At 32.1% G+C, this 26,962-nt stretch overlaps 2 protein-coding genes across 2 annotated transcripts in view; one reads left to right on the forward strand and one right to left on the reverse strand.

Annotated features, from left to right (window-relative positions):
* Positions 1–11,081: 11,081 nt before the first annotated feature.
* LOC127718741 (ras-like protein rasX) lies at positions 11,082–12,042 on the reverse strand. The gene has a single exon (XM_052224796.1). It carries the CDS (start codon positions 12,040–12,042, stop codon positions 11,248–11,250), a length of 795 nt encoding a protein of 264 aa, XP_052080756.1. The 3' UTR covers positions 11,082–11,247.
* Positions 12,043–18,839: 6,797 nt separating this feature from the next.
* LOC127718181 (UDP-N-acetylbacillosamine transaminase-like) overlaps positions 18,840–26,962 on the forward strand; it is a 34,170-nt gene continuing 26,047 nt past the window's right edge. Inside the window, exon 1 of the mRNA XM_052224144.1 lies at positions 18,840–18,926. The gene's annotated coding sequence lies outside the window, so the exon portion shown is untranslated. The remainder of the gene's footprint in view (positions 18,927–26,962) is intronic.

Here is a 26,962-nt window from a genome sequence, read left to right on the forward strand (position 1 = left end):
TGGAGAGTGATCTGCTTAGTACCCTTCCGGAGCACCTGAGATCACCCCCAGTTTTGGTGGGGTTCGTGTTACTCGGTCTTTAGTTTTCTATTTGGAATGTGTTTCGTGTACTATTTTTAAATGTCTTTCATCGTTTTTCGTTTTTTGCCATGGCATTGTCAGTTTGTTTTCGACTTATGAGTTTGAATGATCCTTTGGTATCGATTTCGTCTGTCTTTTGTGATATTTGTGTTCATTGTCCTCATTTATTTACAAGTGCCTTTCTTTCTTCAAATGAAAGACTGTCAATATATTTCACATACAACTTTTATATTACATAACGGTATATTAAATCTCTTCTTAGAATATGAAAAAAAGCATTTCGCCTATTCAAAATATAAAAATAGGTCTTGTTAACAATATCATTTGCATTCATATTGTCGAAAAGATTTGAAAACTTCCAATATACAAGTGATTAAAAACAAAGTACATTTTATCAAGTAAGGTATTAACACTACAGATACCTGGTTAGATAAGCCTAATCAAAACCCAAGCATTCGGACTAATTTAAGTAAGTAAATGTCATCACCTGCAAACAATTAGCGAGTTACATTACACAAGAACTTGGTATTTCCGTTTAACAATAAGTGTTAACAAATCCCTTCTTGAGAATTAAATTGTTAAATTTATCTGCAATTAATAATATATAACTCCAATATTTTACTCTCGGTGTTCTCCCGCTTAGAAAAAAGCCATTGCGTTGATTTTATGTAAACTATTAGAACTTCTATTTAAAAAGGTGTTATAATAAATAAATAAAATTGCGATTTTCGCTTTACATCGATAATACACCAGCTGAAAGAAACAGAAGTGAATTATAAGGTCAATGTATGTCGTCTTCCAAACAGACACGTGTTTATACAATATATCAAACTCCTACTTATAAAACATTGAAGAGATCATGTTTTCAGTACGTGTTTGCAAGACTTGCCTGTTACGATGCTAGTTTCGTTCCTTGGTGAAGTAAATATTTTGCAAATAGCTATAAAAATCTTCTAAATACTAGATCAAATTAACATCTTTTCGAATAATCATAAAAAAAAGTTCATTCAACCTCCAAAAATTTCTAATTATATAGGTATTCATCAATATTTTAGACATTTTTTCTCTATTCTTTATTTTTAAGGTTTTGGTTCAGCAACGTAGTTTCCGTGCAAATGTGGCCACATCAACTTAAACGTTAGTACACATCTCCATAATGATGTGATTTTTTTAATACTATATGGCAGATTAGTGTTGTAATCCAGATTTTGCTGATATGCTGAAAACCCCTTTCACATAATATTTGCCTGGAAACTGTTCAGCTACCAGAATTACTAATAGTTACTCTAAGTTAAGAATATATTTTTTACATTTTCAATCATAATATAATATATATAGTAATTTAAGAAAGAATATAAAGTCTCCCAGTATTATTAGATATGACTGATTTAGTTTTACTTCAAGTCCCAATGCTTTTTTAATACTATATATGACAGATTAGTGTTTTAATCATGTTAATCCAGATTTTGCTCTTTGCTTAACATGGAAATATGATAGTGTGAGTGGGGCACGGTGTGTTTGGTTAATATTCCAAATGCTGTGTAAAAATATCTTTCTGAAAACACTTTTAAATAGCTTGATTTATAAAACTTGTATTTTTCACTGCATACCTATTGATTGAACCTTGTGAGTAAATGTGTTTCTTAAACGAACAGAATTTATATAAAAACAGTGTGTGTGTTCCAAGGATGTATGACTTGAAATAGATCAATTTCTGAGTAGAGACAACAACTTTTTGAAAAAAATTATTTAAGGTTGGTTGTTTAGCAGTTGAACTTTTGAGAAAAACAACAACAACAAAAAAGGAATGTATGTAAAAGAAAACTCATCAAAGATACCAGTCTTGTAAATGTGTACGCCAGACGCGCGTTTCCTCTACAAAATACTCATCAGTGACGCTCAAATCAAAATAAGTAAAAAATCAGAGTTTTAGAAACAGTTATAATTAGTTAACATTGCCATATCAATGATAAATCATCTCAACACAGAAGTGCAGACCACTGGGCTGCTGATACCTCGGGAATTAACGTGTGTGTTTTTTGTTTTTGTTGTTTTCTTATAAGGGGTGTTGTTTTTTGTTTTTGTTGTTTTCATTTTTCAATTACACGAAATTAATTGTTACTCGCACTATTTGTTTGAAATGAAATCTAAAGGTTTTTACAGAAAAAAATGAGAACTATCAAAAAACATCACTTTTGATTCTGTGTAAAATTCTTCAAAAAAATATTTTCTCTTTGAATCAAAATACTAGAACAAAATGTTATGGGTTTTTTTAATACTTTCACAAAAAATATATAATCTACATGACTGGACGCATTATTACAAGTGATCTTAACATTGTAAACAACACGTGTTAACCGGTTAGAAAAAATACTCAATTTTACAAAACTAGTTAGAGCAATATCAAACGAGAAACGCACCCAACAATCTCTTATGTTTGGAATGTTATGATCAAAACTTTGACATGAAACAAATGAATTTCGAAAGGATGTGATTCATATTTTGGTAAATTTCCCGGACGTTCTACAGATCAATGTTTTGAAAACGCACCTCAGAACTTTGTTTTTTAGAAAATGTTATGACCTAAATTTTGACACAGAACAATTCAATTTCAAAAGGATATGATTCTAATTTTGGTTAATATCCTGGAAGTTTCTCAGAACAATAGTGATTTGGAATATGAATTTTCAATATGAATAATGATTTGGATAGCACCTAGAAACTCCAATATTTTACTCTCGGTGTTCTCCCGCTTAGAAAAAAGCCATTGCGTTGATTTTATGTAAACTATTAGAACTTCTATTTAAAAAGGTGTTATAATAAATAAATAAAATTGCGATTTTCGCTTTACATCGATAATACACCAGCTGAAAGAAACAGAAGTGAATTATAAGGTCAATGTATGTCGTCTTCCAAACAGACACGTGTTTATACAATATATCAAACTCCTACTTATAAAACATTGAAGAGATCATGTTTTCAGTACCTGTTTGCAAGACTTGCCTGTTACGATGCTAGTTTCGTTCCATGGTGAAGTAAATATTTTGCAAATAGCTATAAAAATCTTCTAAATACTAGATCAAATTAACATCTTTTCGAATAATCATAAAAAAAAGTTCATTCAACCTCCAAATATTTCTAATTATATAGGTATTCATCAATATTTTAGACATTTTTTCTCTATTCTTTATTTTTAAGGTTTTGGTTCAGCAACGTAGTTTCCGTGCAAATGTGGCCACATCAACTTAAACGTTAGTACACATCTCCATAATGATGTGATTTTTTTAATACTATATGGCAGATTAGTGTTGTAATCCAGATTTTGCTGATATGCTGAAAACCCCTTTCACATAATATTTGCCTGGAAACTGTTCAGCTACCAGAATTACTAATAGTTACTCTAAGTTAAGAATATTTTTTTTACATTTTCAATCATAATATAATATATATAGTAATTTAAGAAAGAATATAAAGTCTCCCAGTATTATTAGATATGACTGATTTAGTTTTACTTCAAGTCCCAATGCTTTTTTAATACTATATATGACAGATTAGTGTTTTAATCATGTTAATCCAGATTTTGCTCTTTGCTTAACATGGAAATATGATAGTGTGAGTGGGGCACGGTGTGTTTGGTTAATATTCCAAATGCTGTGTAAAAATATCTTTCTGAAAACACTTTTAAATAGCTTGATTTATAAAACTTGTATTTTTCACTGCATACCTATTGATTGAATCTTGTGAGTAAATGTGTTTCTTAAACGAACAGAATTTATATAAAAACAGTGTGTGTGTTCCAAGGATGTATGACTTGAAATAGATCAATTTCTGAGTAGAGACAACAACTTTTTGAAAAAATTATTTAAGGTTGGTTGTTTAGCAGTTGAACTTTTGAGAAAAACTACAACAACAAAAAAGGAATGTATGTAAAAGAAAACTCATCAAAGATACCAGTCTTGTAAATGTGTACGTCAGACGCGCGTTTCCTCTACAAATACTCATCAGTGACGCTCAAATCAAAATAAGTAAAAAATCAGAGTTTTAGAAACAGTTATAATTAGTTAACATTGCCATATCAATGATAAATCATCTCAACACAGAAGTGCAGACCACTGGGCTGCTGATACCTCGGGAATTAACGTGTGTGTTTTTTGTTTTTGTTGTTTTCTTATAAGGGGTGTTGTTTTTTTGTTTTTGTTGTTTTCATTTTTCAATTACACGAAATTAATTGTTACTCGCACTATTTGTTTGAAATGAAATCTAAAGGTTTTTACAGAAAAAAAATGAGAACTATCAAAAAACATCACTTTTGATTCTGCGTAAAATTCTTCAAAAAAATATTTTCTCTTTGAATCAAAATACTAGAACAAAATGTTATGGGTTTTTTTAATACTTTCACAAAAAATATATAATCTACATGACTGGACGCATTATTACAAGTGATCTTAACATTGTAAACAACACGTGTTAACCGGTTAGAAAAAATACTCAATTTTACAAAACTAGTTAGAGCAATATCAAACGAGAAACGCACCCAACAATCTCTTATGTTTGGAATGTTATGATCAAAACTTTGACATGAAACAAATGAATTTCGAAAGGATGTGATTCATATTTTGGTAAATTTCCCGGACGTTCTACAGATCAATGTTTTGAAAACGCACCTCAGAACTTTGTTTTTTAGAAAATGTTATGACCTAAATTTTGACACAGAACAATTCAATTTCAAAAGGATATGATTCTAATTTTGGTTAATATCCTGGAAGTTTCCCAGAACAATAGTGATTTGGAATATGAATTTTCAATATGAATAATGATTTGGATAGCACCTAGAATTAGTTTATTTTTGAAAACGTTATGACCCTTGACATGAAACAATTAAATTTCAAATGAATTCATTCTATATTTTAGTAAACCTCCTGGAAGTTCGTCAGAACAATAATGATTTTAAAAAGCACCTAGCAACAACATATATTTTGGGAAACATTATCACCTCATGAAAGACATAATGAATGATATGCAGCTGATTCCCCGGAGCTCAGCCCTACATTTTCTCAAAGTTGGGTCGGTGACTCTCTTTATCACGGTCATATAGAATTTTTATTTTTTTTTAAGAGGGGTCTTAAATATGTTTTCTTCTGTAAAGAAGAAAGGACTATAAATTAATACACTTTTATGTTTAGTCTTTCATCAATATTGTTGTCGCACATGATCCCCGACCTGTTTTATAAAAAGGCACCTTAGTTGCTTATATGTTTTGTTTTAAATGAATAAAGGGGTTATGGTAGTCCAAGATGACTTCATTTGGGAGACTTTTGTAGACAAAACGTCTGGCGTACAAACTTGAAGCCTGGTATCTATGATGATATAGATAAGAATATGTGGTATGAGTGCCAATGAGACTATTCTCCATCCAAGTCACAATGTATAAAAAGTTAACAATTATAGGTCAAAGTGCGGCCTTCAACACGGAGCCTTGGCTCACACCGAACAGCAAGCTATAAAGGGCCCCAAAATGACTAGTGTAAAACAATTCAAACAGAAAAACCAACGGTCTAATCTATATAAAAAACGAGAAACGAGAAACACCTATGAACCACACCAACAAACGACAACCACTGAACAACAGGCTCCTGACTTAGGACAGGTGCATAAAAATGCAGCGGGTATAAACGTTTTAACAGGCGCCAACCTTCACCCTAACATGAGACAGTAGTGTAACATTACAACATAAAAAGACAACTATGAAATATCACCTGAAATGGCTTAACTCGATCAAAAAGACATTTAAACAAAATCAAGTAAACATACACTGAACGAATAAGGGGAAAAACATTCAACTACAGGGGGGGGGGGGGGGGGGGGTATTGTATTTTTGTCTGAATCATAAAATTTCACACTATAAGGTATTGGGAAAATCTGGATTCAGAATGTTTTGTCATCTGCTTGACCACAATATTTTTTTTCATCAAATTGGGGATCATAATATTTTTTTTAGGAAACCCCCCTCCCTTTGAAGTTAAATGGTCGTTCTCTAAGTTTGATTTATGACACAATATAAATACAGAGTTTATTTGTAACAGCATCCTGATACAGTCGTTACTTGTATAATTTACATTTACAGACTAATTTTAGTACACACAAATAATGGTTGATTTAAGGATACATTTGAAATCTTTGGTAGAAAGGATCATTTTAAAGAAATGTTGTCAAGGGTTGTGAGAATTTGACTGAGAAAATATTCACTGATTTACCCTAGAATTAACACGACGTTTTACCAGACAGGTGCTATTTCGTGATGTAATTTGTAATTTTCGTTTGTAGTTTTATAACGTATACACTCTTGAAAAATAAGTAAACTGTAATAATAATATTGAAGGTGGGGTTGATTGTATGGGGGTGGGGGTAGGAGGGGTAACACACATTTCGGGATGTGGGATATAGGGGGTGGAAAAAGTGGGGATATGAGACATATGGATTGAAAAGGTGTTGCTGTAGGACATATAGTGGGTAAAAAAGAGTTGCTGTAGGACATATAGTGTGTGAAAAGGTGTTGCTGTAGGACATATAGTGGGTAAAAAAGTGTTGCTGTAGGACATATAGTGGGTAGAAAAATGTTGCTGTAGGACATATAGTGGGTAAAAAAGTGTTGCTGTAGGACATATAGTGGGTAAAAAAGTGTTGCTGTAGGACATATAGTCGGTAAAAAAGTGTTGCTGTAGGACATATAGTGGGTAAAAAAGTGTTGCTGTAGGACATATAGTGGGTACAAAAGTAGGGGTGTGAGATATATGGATTAAAAAGTGTTGCTGTAGGACATATAGTGGGTAAAAAAAGTTACCAGGTTAAAAGTGATAAAAATTACAAAAAAGCAGATTTGGGAAACAAGCACCTCGTGTCAACCCACCCCCCCCCCCCCTTTTTTTCCGCCTCAATATTTCCATACCAACATGGCTTATTTTCAGATTGTCTTATAAAGAACTTTGATATATTAAAGAATTTAGTAACTAGGTGAAAGTATTTGCCCTTGATCTTTTCTGCTGAGGATGAGCTCCAAATTTCACTTCCATATAAAATGATTGGTTTAACTGTGTGGTGAAAAACGTGTAATAGAGTTTCAATTTTATGTTTATGATATGCTGAAAACCACTTTCACATAGTATTTGCCTGGAAACTGTTCAGCTACCAGAATTATTAATAGTTACTCTAAGTTAAGAATATTCTTTTTAATATTTTCAATCATAATATAATATACATAGTAATTAAAGCAAGAATACAAGTCTCCCAGTATTATTAGTTATACGGTGTGTTAGTGACCTAATACGATATATATGGGGTCAGTAAATTCCATATGGAGGGAGAGCGAATATCGAATCTCCATATGGAATTTACTGACCCCATATATATCTTATTAGGTCACTGCCACACCGTGTAACGAATTTATCTTACCGACTTTCTTCACATGTGGTATTTAGACTAGCGGCCTATCAAAGTGATTTAGTCTTCAATACTTAGTATTAAGAACCTACTTCCATTTGTCTATACAAAAAAACAAATGCCAACAATAACAACTTGTTAGCTTTAAAGGAGACGTGACACGATTTTTAAATTTTTTATTTTTTTTTATCAAATTGATAAATATTAGTCTTAAAACATATTTTGTACAATTTTGCTAGTCAAAACCTGATCAATCGACATTTTTTAGGTCAAAGAATCCAGCGCTTGTCATAATGAATGATTTTTAATTAGATAACAATCACGTGATCGTGCTTACGTCAGTGGTTACAAGCTAGGAAAATGTCACTTACTGTGGTAACAATCCGATCGGTATTGTCTGAAAGATCGTCGTTGTTGGACTTTTCGCATGAAGAATTAATATCCTTTTCTTGGTTCTTTTCCACACACAATGGCTCAAATTGATGAGGTCAATTGTCTTTGTAGTTTGTCAGTAATCGGGAAAAGTGCTTTCAATACCGTCCATATAGTGATCCATAGTGTATCGACTTCGTCATATAGGTTTGTCTGATGAATAAATTTAATAAACCGCTTTCTTCATTTTTTTTTATTTATTCAAATAAAACTACTTTTAATCATGATTCAAAATATAAATTTTATTATTGATGATCAAATTGTTCTTTTTCCTCTCTGTTACGGTAATGTTATAATTATGTGTGCTCCCGAAGCAGAAAGAAAAGAAAGAAAAAAACGATATTAAAAGTAAAATTATGCGTTTGCAAAGGGTACGTTTTTTGTTTTGTTTTGGTTACGGTGATACTTTTAATAGGTATAAACTATCACCAAAAGTTATGCATATATTTTTTTTGGTTGGAAACCATACATCACGCCAAGGATTTGTATAGTGACAAATCCTTTATCACACCTTTTCTGCATTAGGATATTCAATTAACAATTTTATTACTTTCCCCCTTTTTATGTAAACAATTCAATTCAATATTTTAGTTACGTCTCACCTTATATATAAAATTAAACAATACAAAACATTTATTGGAGGCTGTTGTATTAGTAATTAAATTTTGACACCTATAGCATACTTGACCAGGTGAAAGGTAAGAAGGCACCTGTAGTGTGATTTAGTCGCGTGTTATGTTATTTACCTTGAACTACTGTAGTCTTATGTTGAAATAATTAACATAGTTCTAAAGTATGCAATTCCATCCAAACCCTTATAAATCTAACTTCAAATTTAAGGAATTACACAAAGTAAATTCAAGTTCACACATTTCCACCCTTCTCTTCCCAATATCATTTAGCAATCAATTTGTTTATTGCTACCAGCAAAATGCTTGAGTCCAGAAAAATATTCACAACTTAATATTTCTTCAAAAAGGGGTCATTTGAATAGATGTTAAATTTTCAATCGTACTGAGCATGAACATGTTTACATGTTACATACTTCAGTCTTCGAATACATGAATTATGTATTATTTGTATTTGGCTTTGATCTAGCTTACATTATTTGTGCGTTATCTGTATTGTTTTTACGTTAGTGGTTTCTGTACTTCGTAACGATCTTTTGAGTTAGACTGGTTTTTATAGTTCTTGTGTACTGCTGTAAGACCGCTATCACACGTTTTTTTCTGCGGAAATTATTTTGTTATAAATAAGTTAGTTTTATCGATAAAATTGTTTCACATTTTCATGTTGAGAACTTTTATAGCCGAATATACGGTATGAAGTTATAGACTTGCAAGCATACAGAAATATTACTTTTCCATCTCAAGAAGTCAATTAAAAAAAATGCATCTGTTATAAACCTTTTTATATCTGCATATTCTTAAAAGCAATAAAAATAAGATCTATATACAGGATGTCTATAATTAGTTATCAACGCTGGTTAGGGTATTTAATTGGTGGTGCATAGGGTATTGTATGGTCGTACTACATGCAGGTATTCATTAAACATCAGGTATAGTTGTACCTGTATTGCTGTAACAATAATTTATATTCCAATCTCACCTGTGCCCCCGGCAAAACCAACATCCAGGATGTACACATAGAGCTTATGAAGTAATATTGCGTAATAACTATATCTTATCAATCCCCCACGTGGCGTGACACCTGAAGCTTGCAACTTCAAACGAGACCTGAAATTGCGAAACTCAATCAACTGTACCGTTCACCTGTGACCTATGACGAACTCATGGCATGGCACCCGAGACCCCAACTCTAGATTCCTTATAAAAGTGGGCGGAAAGAAGTGTCGTTTGGGCTTGTTAAAAAATCCTATCTTTACGCCTTCTAAGTCCGCGTGTCATTCGAAAAATAGAAAATATCATGTCAATATTCTTTTTAATTATATTGGTGAACCATCGGCATCACACATACTCATTTTCTTATCACTGTCATGCGTTTTGTTGGATAATAATCGAAACTAAATTTGCGCTGTACCCATATGTTAATATGAATGAAAGGAACCACTGACGTAGTAGCCTCGTTCTGAGTGACTTCCGGGATGGAAATATGCATATTTGACAGGTCGATAAATCCTTGCATTAAAATCTCATTAAAATACATATTTTAACAAATATTTGAGAATTATATTGCTATCGATGTATTTTTGGGGAAAGTTAAGTATAAATAAACATTTTGAAACACAAATTGAAAGTCGTGTCATGTCTCCTTTAAATTTGTTTTATTACTTTATTTCAATCGTTCATTATCAATTTCTACGTCTGTTGAAACCTTTCAGATTTTTTGTTTTGACAGGGAAGTAACTCCTTACTAACCCCATATGGTAACTAACCACATATTTTTTTAGGACACCCTATATCAAATATATGTAGTCACCACTTGTAGTCCTTTAACCAATCATATCCCCAGAAATCTATAGGAGGTAAGATAATATTAAATATGACTGATTTAGTTTTATTTCAAGTCCCAGTGCTTTACATATAAAGATAGGCGAAATATACCAGAGGGCTAAATCATAAGTCAAAAACAAACTGAAAATGCCATAGCAAAAAACGAAAACAAGTTATTGTCTAATTCATGTAAACACCGATGACGCTCATTTGGCGTTTCAGACAGTAGAACAAGATCATCTGCATACATGAAACAGTTCTGTCTGAAACTGTTTAAAACCCATCGATGGCCATTACCTTAAAAATATATCCGTACTTTGAGGGGGTAGAAAGGGGTCTCATTCCCAACTCCCGAGAAAATAAATGCAAAATCCTGAATTCCCGTGAAATGAATGTGTCCGTTCCCACATCACGATATAATTGAATCCCGAATTCCCGACGATTAAACTAACTATTCCCGAATTCCCGTGAATAAATGGCTCAATCGCGAATTCCCGAAAAAAGGTCCTTCCGTCCCTATCCTTTGGTCTGAGGTGGATAGTTGTCTCATTGGCAGTCTTACCACATCTCCTTATTTTTATAATAAAAGAAATCAAGCATAAATATTTACATAATCTATCTAAATTTTTTTTTCAATTCGTATCTAGCTTTCTTTTGTTTTGGTCTGCAAATGATTGACTAAAACAGTTTGAACAGAATTTAATCTTTTTTTCTTCCAACAGTTTGTATCTTGATTTCATGAAAATGGACACTTTAGACTTACATTTGTTTTATTCCATATCAATGTATAATTTGAGATTCATTGTTTGAGAATGTGTTAACTCATTGTCATTAATCGGTACAGTTAAGTACTAGATCTACGGAAGTATTTTCGTACCTTTGCAAACAGTCCTCTATTACCATTTATTTTGGTCTTAGACTCGTTTTCAGTAGTGCCTTGTTCATATCTAGTGGTTTTATAAGAATATATATCCTCCAAGCTTTTTCTTGCAAGTTGTCCTGTCGCGGTAAACTTTTCATTGCCCGTTGGTACACTTGTGCTTCTAACAGTAAAGGGCTTGTCATCATTTTTACCAAAACTTTTTTTCCTTGCCAATGGATTGTTCGAACGCAGTTTTGGTTCTGGTTTCAAACGATAAATGGTATTTTTCTTATAACCGACGAACGCAACCTGTTGAAAAATTTTAGTAGAAGAAACCACTTTATCGTATGCAACCATTTTGTCGAACCTTTTCTTTCTAAGTTTTAGTCTGAAACCGTCATCTTCTACTGATTTTCTTGATAAGCTTGTAGATCGAATAGTGAATCGACCAGTTTGGAGAGCCCTTGTATTTCCGAACTGTTCCAGCAGAATGTCGAAAATATCCTTGACGTTCCCACCCTCTTTAGTCGACACTTCAAGAAAACATCCTCCAAGATTTTGATTAAAGGCCCACTCGAGTGCATTAAATGTTTCTATTTGCCTCTTATTGTCATTGTCAATTTTGTTTCCTACAACAACACATGGAATACTTAAGACGTTTTTGCGAACGCATTTAATCTGTTCCCATATTCTTACAACTTCCCTAAAGGAATAGGCATCATCGATTGAATACACAAGAATAAAACCATTTGCCTTAGAAATGTAAATCTGTCTCATTGCTGGAAATGCAATGCTTCCTGCAGTGTCTATAAAATCAACATATTTTATGTTCCCATTAACACTATATGGCTGAGTTTGAATATTTTCTACTGTTTCTGTGTAAATTTCGGTGAAATATCCGTTCATGTATTGGTTTAAAATTGAAGTTTTACCAACGCTGCCTGCCCCCAGCAAAAAAACTTGATGCCTTGAAGTGTCGTCTGTCATTTTAAAGAAAAGCTCTAAATGTTGATTGATTGTTGGTTGCTTAACGTCCTCCCTAACTGATGAGGCTCAGTGGTAAGTATTGAGGTCTTTTAGACGTGGTTAACATTTTAAGTGAAATTCTCAACCAATCAATTTTGATATTTCGCTGTTGCCGTGATATTAAGTAATTGTTTTGAATTCACGCTTTCCTTTTAAGGTGTTGAAAATAAGGAGTGATGAATTTGAATAGATTTGTATCTTGCGCAGCTGTTGACTTTTTCATCTCCTCGATGAATATTCCTTGTGACTCTATATATACATGTGCTAATATCATATTAAAAACAACTCCCTGTGAGAAACTATATGTTTACATGTGAATTGTCCCAAGGATTTTTCATTTAACATATAAAGCTTAAATATCATAACAAGCAATATGCAAAGCATATTTACAAAGGGTACGCACATAATTTGGTTTTTCCCGCTGCATGAACAAAGTAAAAACAACCGAAAACAGCGTCCATTTTTAAATAATTACATTACATGTATGTTTCATTATAATACGTTATTTTGATTGCCTAACAGCAATCTCGCGTCATTCTGAAATTAACCTTCATTTCAAAATGAAATGTACATTCATGATGACACGAGCTTCCACAATAAAATGCACAGGTAAATAAAAGAAAAACTTGATAGAAATCGTATTTCCTAGCAAACAAATGTAATTATAAGTATTGAATGCTTCTTTTAGTAATTTTATAGGGTTGTAAAAGCGTTGACCGTGCGCACATTTTTAGAATTTCCGCGCTTCATACAAAATGTACTTAGGTCAACGCTTTTACACCCCAATAAAATTACAAAAAGAAGCATTCAATTCTTAAATGAAAACAGCTTAGAACTTAATACAAAAATTGTATCCAAATGTCGCTTTTCGTTTTTTGTTTTAAAAGGAATGACTGTAATATTTTTTTCTGTCTATGAAGAAATAACATAAAAAATGTGGTGCACACTGAATAACTCACGTAGCGGGTTATTCAAAAGTGTGCACCACATTTTTCAGGTTATTTCGTATAGACAGAAAAAATATTACAGTCATTCCTTATAATTAAATTCTAAAAAGGAGTAAATCATGATAAATAAGTTGATGACGTCACGGTCACATGACAAAATTATGTCTATGAGTTGATAGACAAAACACGGTCAGCCAACCAGAAGACGTGTTACATCCAAAATTAAATTATTTTGTGATATCAAAAACGAAAACACTACCGTTTCTCGTTTTTATTTTGGTTTAAGATATGAAATACGAGAAAACATTTATTTTTAGTTTTTTGTTTTTGAGAAAAATCAAAACTGAAAAACGAAAACACTTTTAATTTTTGTTTTTCGTTTTTAAATTTCTTAAATGAAAAACGAATGGACGCAAATATACACGGACCTCCCTGGACCTTGTGTTGTTCGTTGTTGTCAGTTGTTATTTTTAGGTGTGATTTATTGTTATTGTCTAATATTTCGGTAATCATCCTGATGTCCTTTGTACAATTGATATTATCTATATATATTTTTCCCCCGACATAAACAGTTTTGCGTTTTCTATAAGAATAAGCCATGCAGGGTGGATCCACGGTTTAGGGAAAGGAGGTATCGTTGTCTAAAAAAAGGGAGGGTTAACTCTGTATGCCCCCTCCCCTGAATCCGCCACTGATATGATTCATAAAAGTATGCCTTTATTTACACAACGTTTGAAAATCCTATTGAAAATTGTTTATAGTTTTGTTTAAACTATCGGAATGCCATTGTTGTATTGTAATCCTTGTCTACTTGTTGTTTTCCTTGACCTCATTTTCAAGATTTATAGTAGGGTGCCCATTCAACGAATTTGATCGATTTGGGTTAACGGAATAACACACGTCTGTATTTATATCATCGTTGTCTACAGTGGTAACGATTTTCTTTGGGTCAAAGGTCAAAGCTAAAATTTCAAGGAAAACGCATAGTCACGTATAGATAGATGGCCGCCCCTACATATATGAGTTTATAGAAAAATAAATTCAAATAATTCAAAGGATTATAACTTTAGTTTCTATATTTAGGACTAATTTGATATATCTGTTGCCAAATATGGTTCGAGATTGACATTTGTACTTATAGGGTGCACATTTACAATTTTCATTCTGTTGTTTAAAAACAGTGACCTTGACCTATTAAAATTTCAAAATTCGGAATTTTTACATAAGATTCGATACAAGTGATCTCTAGAGATGATTTTTTGATATTAACACTTATAAGTTTCCCTTTCCAAAATGTTTTTTTTTTTTGCGTCTTTTGAAGAAGGTGTTCGTAATGATTTTCTTGGTAAATATATTCAATTTTCTTTTGTTGAGAGTGGAAGCACATCAAATTGTACTTAGTTCCAAAACTGGTGTAATATTAACGCAGAATTTATTGAATGTATTAGCAGGTTTGAGTATATCTTTGCTTTATAGAAATAAAAAAACGGTGAAAAAAGGGGGAGGGTTTCTTCTAAAATTATGTAAACAAAATGACAAGTTAATCACTCCATCTTATACACTTATATGACTTATTGAGCATAAATTGGCCTACAATTGACATGAAGTTAAAGATTATCCACAAAAAGAGGGTTATGTACAGCATCGATGTATTTTACAAACACTTGTAAACAACATCAATCTTATTAAAATATAGATCTCCGATTTCGTTATCCTCATATGAGCTGATATATACGAGCACGCGAGTTAATATAGATCAGAATTTTAATCAGACTGAAACAACATAGAAAAATTGCCGAAGCTAGTAGTAGCTATTACGTTTCATTGTCTACTGTTAAGCTGAAAGCCCACCGACCAGGTTTAGGTTAGAGAGCTAATTTCAGTTGTTCTTTTTTAAATCGCAAGACGCAAGTCGCAAAATGCAAGGCATACAGAATACAATCTGATGTTGGCGGCGGCAACACCGTAAACTATTTGTATAGCTTTATATTTCAGAGGGTAGAGGAATTGAATGATTCATACTTTGTATATAGATCCATTGTGTTACGAAGTTCCCGTCTGTCATATGATCATGTTCCTTGACCTCATTTTCATGGTTTAGTGACTGCTAAAAACTGTATATAGACATAATGTGGTATGAGTGCCAATGAGACAACTCTCCGTACAAGTCAAAATTTGTAAAAGTAAACCATTATAGGTAAAAGGTCTTATCTATATAAAAAAAGAGAAACGAGAAACACTTATGAACCACATCAACAAACGACAACCACTGAACAACAGGTTCTTGACTTAGGACAGGTGCAAACAAATGCAGCGGGTTTAAACGTTTTAACAGGCGCCAACCTTCACCCTAGCCTGAAACAAAAGTGTAACATCACAACATAGAAAGACACACTATAAGATATCAACTGAAATGGCTTAACTCAATCAAAAGACATATCAACAGTAACAAGTAAACATACACTGAACGAATAAATTTGATCTATGTCACAATATAAATACAAAATTAATTAAAAAAAAAAGAACCATAACCTTGGACAAAATGCCGCCAAATAAAATAACGTACACAGGTAAATAAAGATAATTTTGTGGTAAGGTATACATGGAGTACGGATATATTTTTTACAAAATAAATAAATTTTTTGTTCATAGTACGAGAACAGAGTGAAAAATTATCGTCATACCAAACACTGGTGGTATATATTAAAAATAGTGAGACGAGATATAACACTAAATAAGTAAATATTAAAAAACAAAAATGCATTACAAATTGAATCAACAGGTCAAATTAACACGAAAGTACGATTTGAGAGTACTCACAGTTACTTAAAGCTAGATAAAAGCCATAAACAATTAAAAATAAAAAAAACATGTATCAGAGACTAAAATCAACTAAAACACATAGCTCTTTTTTTTTTCATGTGAATGTCTCATTTATCATGAGTTCTAGGATAACGATATTTGGTTACTAATATACGGTATCCTTGCAATGCATGTCTACATGTCCGTCAGACATGGTTCAACTGACCTCGACCTTATTTCATGGATCAGTGAACAAGGTTAAGTTTTAGTGGTCAAGTCCTTATCTCAGATACTATAAGTAGTGGGTCAAATATATTTGGTGTATGGAATGGTAGCAAGGTGTACATGTCTTAGTGGCAGAGTTCATCTGACCTTACCTCATTTACATGGAACATTGATAATGTTAATTTTATGTAATACTTGTTGTATGATATAAAAATAAGGAGATGTGGAAGTAAGTAATTATAGACAACCGTACGGCCTTCACCAATAAGAAATCCCCATACCGTATGGTCGGCTATAAAAGGACCTGATATGAAAAATTTGAAACAATTCATTTGAGAAAACTAACGGCCTAATTTACAACAAAACAATTTACCAAAATAAATATGACAGACATGAACCAACGACAACCACTCAAATACCGGCTCGATCCTGACCTGGGACAGGCATATAAAGAATGTATAATTATTTTCTCTAAGATTTTTGACATAATACAGTTAGTAAAACATGCTGTACCAGTAGAATCCTAGTTTTACGGTAATGATGTTAATGATCATACTTTTCTCAGACTATTGATGACGTCCTTTCATTAGCTTTCAGTAAGGGGACAACCATTTGATTTCGAAAAGGGGAGGGGAGGATGATTTTGAAAATGAATAACTTAGCCTGGTATGAACTGAAAATAATATAGGGCCAAGACTCTTGAGGTACACTTTTAAAAATATGTAACAAATTATTAATGTTTTAACACATTTTAACACACTGTATTCTTTTTGACAAGAACTATTTTACATATCTAAGGGCGACTGATTCAGAATCTGAGATAAACCATAAGTTTTAATAAACGTTATTATTACATTGGTTGCAATGAATTACATTGATTTCCCAGTGAAATAAAAACTGATAATTTCACATGTGAAATAAACGTGGTTATTTCACTCCTCTGACGTCATACAACAATAGGCGTTGTCATGACGTCGGATCAAAACAAATTGTGAATGCTTAGAAAAAGATATAGTTCCTTACATATTCTAGTTTAATTTCAGAAAAAAGACCATTTGCCAATGTAATAAAAAGAATAACTAATCAAAGAATTCAAATATCGAAAAATATTCAACTCGTGAATTAGTAGAATAACTAATAGAAGAATCCAAAATCGAAAAATATTCAACTCGTGACCGAACAACACTGATAATTCGCGCATTCGTGAATTAATGTGTTGTTCGGTCACTCGTTGAATATTTTTCTCTATTTGAATTCTTCGATTAGTTATTCTATAAATCATGTGGAAGGCAATCAAAGGCTTTAGATAGATCCATAACAATTGAGCACTGCAGTGTATTAATTTTTATCAGCTTTTTTTCCTATCTTCGATCACTCTTGAAAGGGTTTGTAATAACCGGTTTTGCAAAATGTAAAAGTTTTGGGGAAATTCCATCGATACAGGTTGCCTTCTTTATATTAATTGTACTAAGGGACTGATCATTTTCTTTCGTTGGTGAATGGGAGGAATATTTGAATATCTCTTATTTTTTTCAAATAAAATCACCCCCCCCCCCCCCCCTTTTAAACACACTTTTCAATATTTATATTATTTACAACAAAAGATACATGCATACAATTTCTATTTATGTTATTGTTATTCAATAAAATATCGCATCAGTTTTGAAAATATGAAAATAAAGCTTCAAGTTGGGAAGTTGTTTGTTACTTCAGGGAACTTTATTTAGATATGCCTGTTATGGTCTCATTATAAAAATAAGTAGATGTGGTATGATTGCCAATGAGACAACTATTCACCAAAGTTCAAATGAAGTGGATGTAAGCAATTGTTGACATTTACCACACCTTCGTTCAATGTCAGCACATTTTTCCTATCCTTTATTAAAGAAGTTAGAAAATTAACTTAGATAAAAAATACTTTTCTGGAAGAACATATTGAAACTTAAGATTGTTATCTTAACAATTGAGCCGAATAGATTATTAATGTCTTTCCTGCCAAAATTTTATTATTTGTATTGTAAGGGGAAACGTTGGGTGTGGGTCCGCCTAACTCCACATCTCCAGGTCATAAAGGAAAATGTAAAGACATATTAAAAATGCCACACTTGACTCCTAGATATCATATTGAATCATTAAAATATATTCTCAATCACGAGTTTTACGATTAATCATGTACGGTGTTATGATATTGTGAGTATTATATTTATTTATCTTGGCCTAATTTGTTTTGTTCAGTCAAATTAAACTGTACTTAAATCTTTTAACTACTAAAATAACATCATATGTCAGAACATAGTTTATATTGCTACCTCTATATTTGGATCATTCTATTCTCATAACATGTATGTATCTGTATGCCCCACAAGGGCTCCGAATATTGGAAATAAAATACGTTTAATGTTTATATATTTAAATGAAAAAATGTGAATAAAAGTGTGAATAATAAGGATTGAATCTAGGACAGTGTAAATAGTGGTGGAGGAATATCGGTGGGGAACTACTTTCCTCCCATACGGAGGTGTGCCTTGATTAGCAGAATTACGTATACAGATACAGATGCAGTAGTAGATTCTGTCGTTACCTTCCCTGTCCTACTAGAGTTCCCATACTAGCGGATTTTGTGTGGGGATGGTAAAATTATATCATCATTTATTTTAAAAGGTATGTCATCATTCTATGTAGTTCTTATTTTACCGCTTTCAAAGTAAGGTGCGTTTATGAATTGGTCGGTAAGTCGAAAAGGTGTTTACAACCTTGAAAACTACGAAACCATAATTTGATTTCTGAGAAGGAAGGAAGTTCGTAATCCGTCCATTTTACAAATATTTTTATTTTCCGGGTTTGATGAACCAACCTTCAGGGTTTAAGCTAGGATTTGAGTGCTTTAGTCACTTTTGCGCGAGATGAAGATCAACATTATTTTGGGTAACAGCAAGGATGTATGTATATTACTAGCTATACATCTTTGTCAGACTAAGGCATAAATTTACTAGGCAGTAATTGCATGATTTGACTGATGTGTCACTTAAATATGAAGATTAGGATATAAGATCTGAAAATCTAGTTCAAAATTTTACTTCAATTAGTTTCAGGGGACATTCCTGATCAACAAAAGTTAGGTTCCTTTTTTTAAAACCAGGAATCACAGTATAAATGAACTTGTTGAACTTTGTAAGTCTATTACACTGCATAATCATCATCCTTATAAAACGTTTAAATCGATATTTTGAATTAATTTCTATAAAGTTGGAACCAAGGATTTGTACAAATTCACATGGAACGATTCCAATAACTGTAAATTGTAAATTAAACGAGAATTGATCACGTTTACTTTCGATTTTCAAATGAAATGTAAACGGGAAGTGACAAGTAGATAATAAATTCAGAATGAATCCAGATTTATCTACGGATTGGTTCGTGTTTAAAAAAAGGCAGGGAATTATCATTTTTTTTATTTCAATTTGCTTAGTACATGTAGCAGTCAGGGGAGTTACTTGTACAAGTGATTTTTAAAATCACTTTCTCAAGTGATTTTTTCAACAAAACTAGAGTTAATTCCCTTTCATTACTTTTTAAAAATCACTTCTACCAGTGATTAGAAATATTTTTTAAAATCACTCATTCAAGTGATTATTATGTTTGGAAAAGTTTCAATAAGAAACCAGGGTTATCTCCCTCTTTCAGAGGACAACATCACAACAGGGGTCATTTTGACATTAGCTAATAGAAGACACCTGTTTAAAAGGTGAAAATAAATAAAAACTAACTTGTAAGGAGAAAAATTTATTTTCTGAACAAACAATAGCATTAGAAATGATTAGTAGCAATCTGTTCAAATGTTCCTTCAAATAAACTGCTTGCATATACTGTAATAAAGGGACATAACTCACAAACTGTAAAACTGATGCTACCATATTTGTACTCGTGCTGAGTTTGGCGGTAATAAGCATTGTCTATAAGGTTCATTACATTTGGTTGAGGCAAAGTTAAGTTAGAGAACGGAAACCAATTTTGGGATGTACAGACAACATGGACAAGGGTAACACTTAATGCCCCTAGGCTACAGCTGGGGCATAAAAAGGAACAATAAAAACTCATAAACTGAAAATGCTATATATATATATATGACCAAAAAAAAATCACAAACATTTTTACATACATTTGTAGAAAACTAAAGACTCAAACAGTAATAAATAAGATTTTGCAGGTCATAATTATAATTTGTAGTGAAGTTAATGGAATATAATCATTCATTAAAAAAATAGTATTGATCACTGGTATAAATAAAAATAAAACACTTCAAAGGGTGTCTTTCATCACATACATTTTGAAATAATGTAAATCACTGGTACAAATGATTTTAAATCACAGCACAGAGTGATTTTCATTCAATAAGAATGTTAATCACTTGTACAAATGACTTAAAATCACTGCACAGAGTGAATTAAAATGTGTGTTTATCTCCGATACCAGCAGTATTTCCAATTAACTTCTATGGTGAAAAACAGATATGTTTTTTTTAATTCAAATTAAAAAAATAACTATATTTATCAATCAAATCAAATCTGTTGTAAATTGTATAATTTTAGAGGGCTGAAACAAAATGTGTGCAACAGCAATTGAATCTTAATAAACAAGAGGCTCTCAAGAGCCTGAATCACCTACCTGTTATTTTTTGCTTAAATCTTTCATCAATGATTATTTTTGCTTTTCAATATATATTAATAATGAGTGGCTTAAAAATACCATTTAAATGTTCTTTAATGAATTGGTGGCCATGTTTGTTGGTGGATCAAAACTTCGGATACAATTTATAAACTAGATACCCTAATGAACATTCATTCAAAGTTTGAAGGTATTTGGCTCAGTAGTTTCAGCGGATAAGTTTTTGAAATAGTTTATGACGACAGACGCCAAGTGATGACATAAGCTCACATAGGGCACTTCTGGCCTCAGTCAGCTAAAAAGGGGGGATGACTTGAGTGACTTTTATTTACTGTTCAGAGTGATTTCAACAGAACACTGGTCAAAGTGATTTCCAATTAGAAACTCCTCCCCTATTAGAAATCCAGTACCAGAATATTAATCTTTATTTAATGACCAGGACTAATCATCAATGATTGAACTCTGTTGCAGATTTTAGTCTTTGTAAGGGTTGTAACAGAATGCAGAGGTCATAAAAGTTGTCAAATTTTGCAGTCCTAGGTCATTTAAATCTTTTTGTCAGAATATAACTATTTCTATAAATTTAAATTCAGATAACATTTTTGTTGTAATCTGGTTCAGCAAGGGGTCCTGACTGTCCAGCACAAGATCATTCATGAAGAAAAAATTGATTTATCCAGGTGCTTAAAACCCAAATCATTTCAAATTGCAATTAAAATTTATCTGTAAAAAGGTTACATGAACTCGTTTCCATATTTACCATCATACATGGATGAAAGCAGGGTTCAATTCTAAAAAAATGTTTATTCCTCTCACATTGTCATGTCCCTGGTCAGGATCCTTAAATTAATTTCAAATTACCTTCAAAAACTGACTTACTAAAGTAACATCTTTTCATTGATTACAAAAAAATTATCAATCAGATCAAATCTATAATTTTTTAAGAATATTTCATAGGGCAAAAACACGATAACTGCCAAACCATTTATCAATTGAAAAAAGGGAGGGTGCTATGCTTTCTTTTTTATTTTTTTTGCTCACATATTTGAAAGGTCAGACAAACTAACAAATTAATGTTAGGCCAGGTCTAAATTTAAATTAGGTCGTAAGTTTTCTCGTTTGAATTGTTTAACATTTTTATTTCGGGGCCTTTTATTGATGACAATGCGGTATGGGCTTTGCTCATTGTTGAAGGCCGTACAGTGACCTGTAGTTGTTAATTTCTGTGTCATTTGATCTCTTGCGGAGAGTTGTCTCATTGACAATCATACCACATCTTCTTTTTTATATCTATTACAAGTATTAGCTACATTGTACTACTACAAGTATTTTCAAATGTATTTTTATTCTTTAATGTGCACAATGTGTTCTTTATTTCAATAAATTTGAAAATAGGTGTAGCTTGAAGGAAACTGTTGGTTTTTTATTTTTTTTTGGGGGGGGGAGGGGACAAAAGTACAAATATCTCAAATTTTCACAATCGTTTTTTTTAGTATGTTTAGTTGTTTAGTTATAATAACTTTAACTAATGTAGTGAATTTGAATCTTAATCACTGTGTAGAGTGATTTTAATTAATTTTTCTACGTGCATCACTTCAACCAGTGATTTTTTTTACTTTAGCTTCAAAATGCCACAGATCAACTTGATCATTATGATGATGATGTACAAATGCTTTTTAAGTGTATTGGTTTGGGGGGGGGGGGGGGAGGGGGGTATTTGAGTGCACATGAAAGGTTTTCCTGACAATTACACCACAAAGTGTTGACGCCAGAAGGAGATAATATATATAATACAGCTTTTGACAAGAATATTTTGTAGTATTTGTGATTATTGTTACGCCTTGAATGTTTTAATTGATAAGAAATATTTATAGCACACAAGGTATTTATAGCCAATTGACCCAATTTATTTATTGAACTTGTCAGTGATCATGGTGAATATTTACCAACTAATGTATAAGGGGTGTTAAACCATATTTTCTCATTCAAATGCATTGATCGTCCAAAACTTGGCTATCATGTGTAAAACGATACAAGTGTTCGGTAAACCGGAAGTAACTTTAGTTGTTGAGTGATGAATCTGAAAATGCATCACAGGGTATACATGTGCAAATGAGCAAATATTTATATTATTTGAAGAAACTTTTCCCAAAGAACTGTAAATCTATCTTGTATTAAATGGTCAAAACATGTCCAAGAATTTTGTAATATTTCTGGACTTACATGTATATCTTCTTTATTATTAAAAATAAGTGTACCCGTCTTTTAGAAAAGTTGTTCCAAATTATGAAATACATGTATAATAATTTTTTCCCTTTTAACAGTCTATGCCAAACAGTTTTAGAGTTTGTCTGACTGAAAAAGAAATTTGACCTTTTCGTCTATATTTTCAACTAAAAAATTCTGAAAATTTCTGTCTGACCGAATGACTGTTTGTCTGACATTTTGTTGGTCAGTCAAAGTTTGGGATAAACTGTTTTTAAGTTAAAAAATATATGTTTTATGTTTTACAACAGTAAAATGACCCCTTGTCTGAGGGACAGTCCCTCATTAAAGGGATATCCTTCATTTGGGGGTTGTTCCCAACCTGTTATAATAGTTAAGAAAACCCATAAGATCACGCAGTCCAGGATAAATAATAATGTAAATCACTTGTACAAATTATTTCAAATCTGATCACTGCACAGAGTGATTTACATTAAATAATATAAATCACTTGTACAAATTAAATGATTTCAAATCACTACACAGTGATTTTCATTATGGTCAGATCATATGTTTTCTTACCTCATATGAATTTGTACTATGCATGCTTTTTTAATGGACATTGTGACGTCAAAATGCATTCTTAATAGTAAGACAAGGGTGCAAACGCTGAAATGTCTCGCCTTCTTTACTAATCATTGATATCATGTTGATAGTCACTAATATAAAGCTTAACTACAACTATCACATAAACTTAACATGATCCAATAAAATGAGGTCAAGGTCATATAAACCAAACAAGAAATACATTTACACCTTACAATCATTCAATACACTAAATATAGTTGACCTATTGCTTATAGTTTCTAAGAAACATACTTAATCAAGAAAACTAAACATTGACCAATGAACCATGAAAATGAGGTCAATGTCATATCAGTGTTCTAGCTTGAATCTCAGGGCAGAAGGGTGCTAGTTGTCTGAAAGGGCACTTTAGCGTTATAACCCAGATTTTAAGGGCAATGTTGGACAGTGTATAAATCACCTTGAATATTGCTAGGCTCAGCTGGAGAACATTAGTTGTATGATATGAACCATGCAAGGCAGACATGTACAGCTTACAATTCTTCCATACAACAAGTATAGTCGACCTATTGCTTATAGTTTAAGAAAAACAGACCAAAACACAAAAACTTAATACTAAGTAATGAACCGTGAAAATGAGGTCAAGGTCAGATGGCATCTGCCAGTTGGACATGTACACCTTACAGTCCTTCCATATACCGAATATACTAGACCAATTGCTTATAGTATCCGAGATATAGACTTGACCACCAAAACTTAACCTTGTTCACTGATCCATCAAATGAGGTTGAGGTCAAGTGAAAACTGTCTGACGGGCATGAGGACCCTGCAAGCTACGCACATACCAAATATAGTTATTCTATTACTCATAATAAGAGAGAAATTAACTTCACAAAAAATCTTTACTTTTTTTTCAAGTAGACACTGAACCATGAAAATGAGGTCAAGGACAATGGACATGTGACAGATGGAAACATCGTAACATAAGGCATCTATATACAAAGTATGAAGCATCCAGGTCTTCCAGCTTCTAAAATATAAAGCTTTTAAGAAGTTAGCTAACGCCGCCGCCTGATCACTATCCCTACGTCGAGCTTTCTGCGACAAAAGTCGCAGGCTCGACAAAAAACCCATAAGACCAGGATAAATAACAATGTAAATCACTTGTACAAATGATTTTAAATCACTGCACAGAGTGATTTACATTAAATAATATAAATCACTTGTACAAATGATTTTAAATCACTGCACAGAGTGATTTCTATGATGGTACAAATGATCTTACTGCACAGTGATTTTTAATAATTTCATATAACATGCATAAATCTGAATGTTAGATTGATAGATCAACAAGCATTCTGGGAGTATTGCATGGCAATATATAGTCCCCTACCCGTTAAAAAATCATTGTAGTGGAACAAAATGCTAACTTGATCTTTAACTTGTCATGATAAAGCTATATAACAATTATCAAATCAATATCTTCAAGCATGACGAAACAAAGTGAGGAAAACTGATTATTTGAGTGAATTTTCCAAGTCCAAGGACCATAACTCTGCACGAAATCTTCAGATTGGAACAAAATTCAAACTTATCTGTGACTTGTCAGGATAAAACTATATACCAATTATCAAATCAATATCTTCAAGCTTGACCGAAAAAAGTGTGGAAACCTGATTATTTGAGTGATATTTCTAAGTTCAAGGACCATATAACTCTGCACAAAATCATCAGACCGGAACAATATGAAAACTTGATCTGTAACTTGTCATAATAAAACTATATACCAAACATCAAATCAATATCTTCAAGCATGAAGAAAAAAAGTGTGGAAAACTGATTTGTCGGACTGACGGATGGACAGACAGACGGACGGAGTGCAAACCTAAAGTCCCCTTCGACTTTGTCGGTAGTTAGGGGACTTATAAAAACAACAAATATGAAATATGCATGATAATGTGATAGAACATTTAATGCCTAATGCAGTAATGGTTAATCACATAGTCTATATAATTTTTATGCAACTGTTTATCTGTTTATTTTCCTGAAACACATAGTACATGATATGCACAATTTATACAACTGCATGTACAAATGTAATAAACTATATAAAAAATACACTTGGAGATAAATATGCAAGTTATTTGTTTACCATTTCTGGCAAAAAAAAATTATCTTTGCATGTTTGATCATGTTAGTTGTTACGAAGTTTGGTAAAAAAAGATCTGCTTTATTAAGTCTGTATTTATCAAATAAATATTTAATATTTCCGTTTGCAGTGTGAAATTATAATAAAAAAAGAAAACGCACAATGATTTCATATTTATTTTATCGTGCCAAAATTAATTTCTGACATTCTGACAAACATGCACGGGGAAATTGTTTAAACTTTTTAAGTCGTCAGGAGTTAATCCCCTTTAAGTTAATACCATTCCAAAAAATCACTTGCTGAAATGATCTTTTGTACCTGAATAAAAAATATCACTCATTGGCGTGATTTCCAATCTTCAGAAGGTCCAAATTTCTGACCACGCGAGTACTTGCATTTCAATCGAGAGTACGTATATTTTTCAACGTCAAAACGTAGTTTAAATGTTGAAGTTTATCGGGAAAATATTCACAGTATCAGCAAAAATCTTATAAAATCCCCAGACTATTAATATTTCGAGGCTATTTTTAGTCATTTTCAATCAATTTTTGTAAACTCCTTATCTTGTCAATGTTTACAGTATTTTCCCACCATATCTTTGGAAAACCACGTGGTTTCCGCAAAATCTCGCGAGATAACAACGAGCTACAAATTGCGGGAAATTCAAATTTTCAATTTTCTTTACCGATCGCTATGTTTCTATGCAAAAATAAAAAATCACGCAAATAAGTGATTTTAAAAATCACTTGTACAAGTAACTCCCCTGACTGTGTAGTAAGAACTTAATCATTGTTAATATTTGTCTTTCTTGTATTTTGGCACTAAATTTATTTCGTATTTTACGTTTTAGTGTCTATAAATTCTTAGGAATACTTTCACGCATGCGCAGTATATCGTAGAGGAAGCACCTGTTTGACTCCTCGATAAGATAAGATAAGTTAAGATAAGATAAGATAAGATAATTTTATTGGTTCAAAATCCAAAATTATAGGATTGTTACCAAGACAATAAACATTGACTATACATAAACATACAAACATAATCTGACCACATTTATAAACATTATATATATATAACTGTATATCCCCTCCAT

The sequence above is a fragment of the Mytilus californianus genome, unplaced genomic scaffold, assembly GCF_021869535.1.
Source record: "Mytilus californianus isolate M0D057914Y unplaced genomic scaffold, xbMytCali1.0.p SCAF_10, whole genome shotgun sequence".
Lineage (NCBI taxonomy): Eukaryota > Metazoa > Mollusca > Bivalvia > Mytilida > Mytilidae > Mytilus > Mytilus californianus.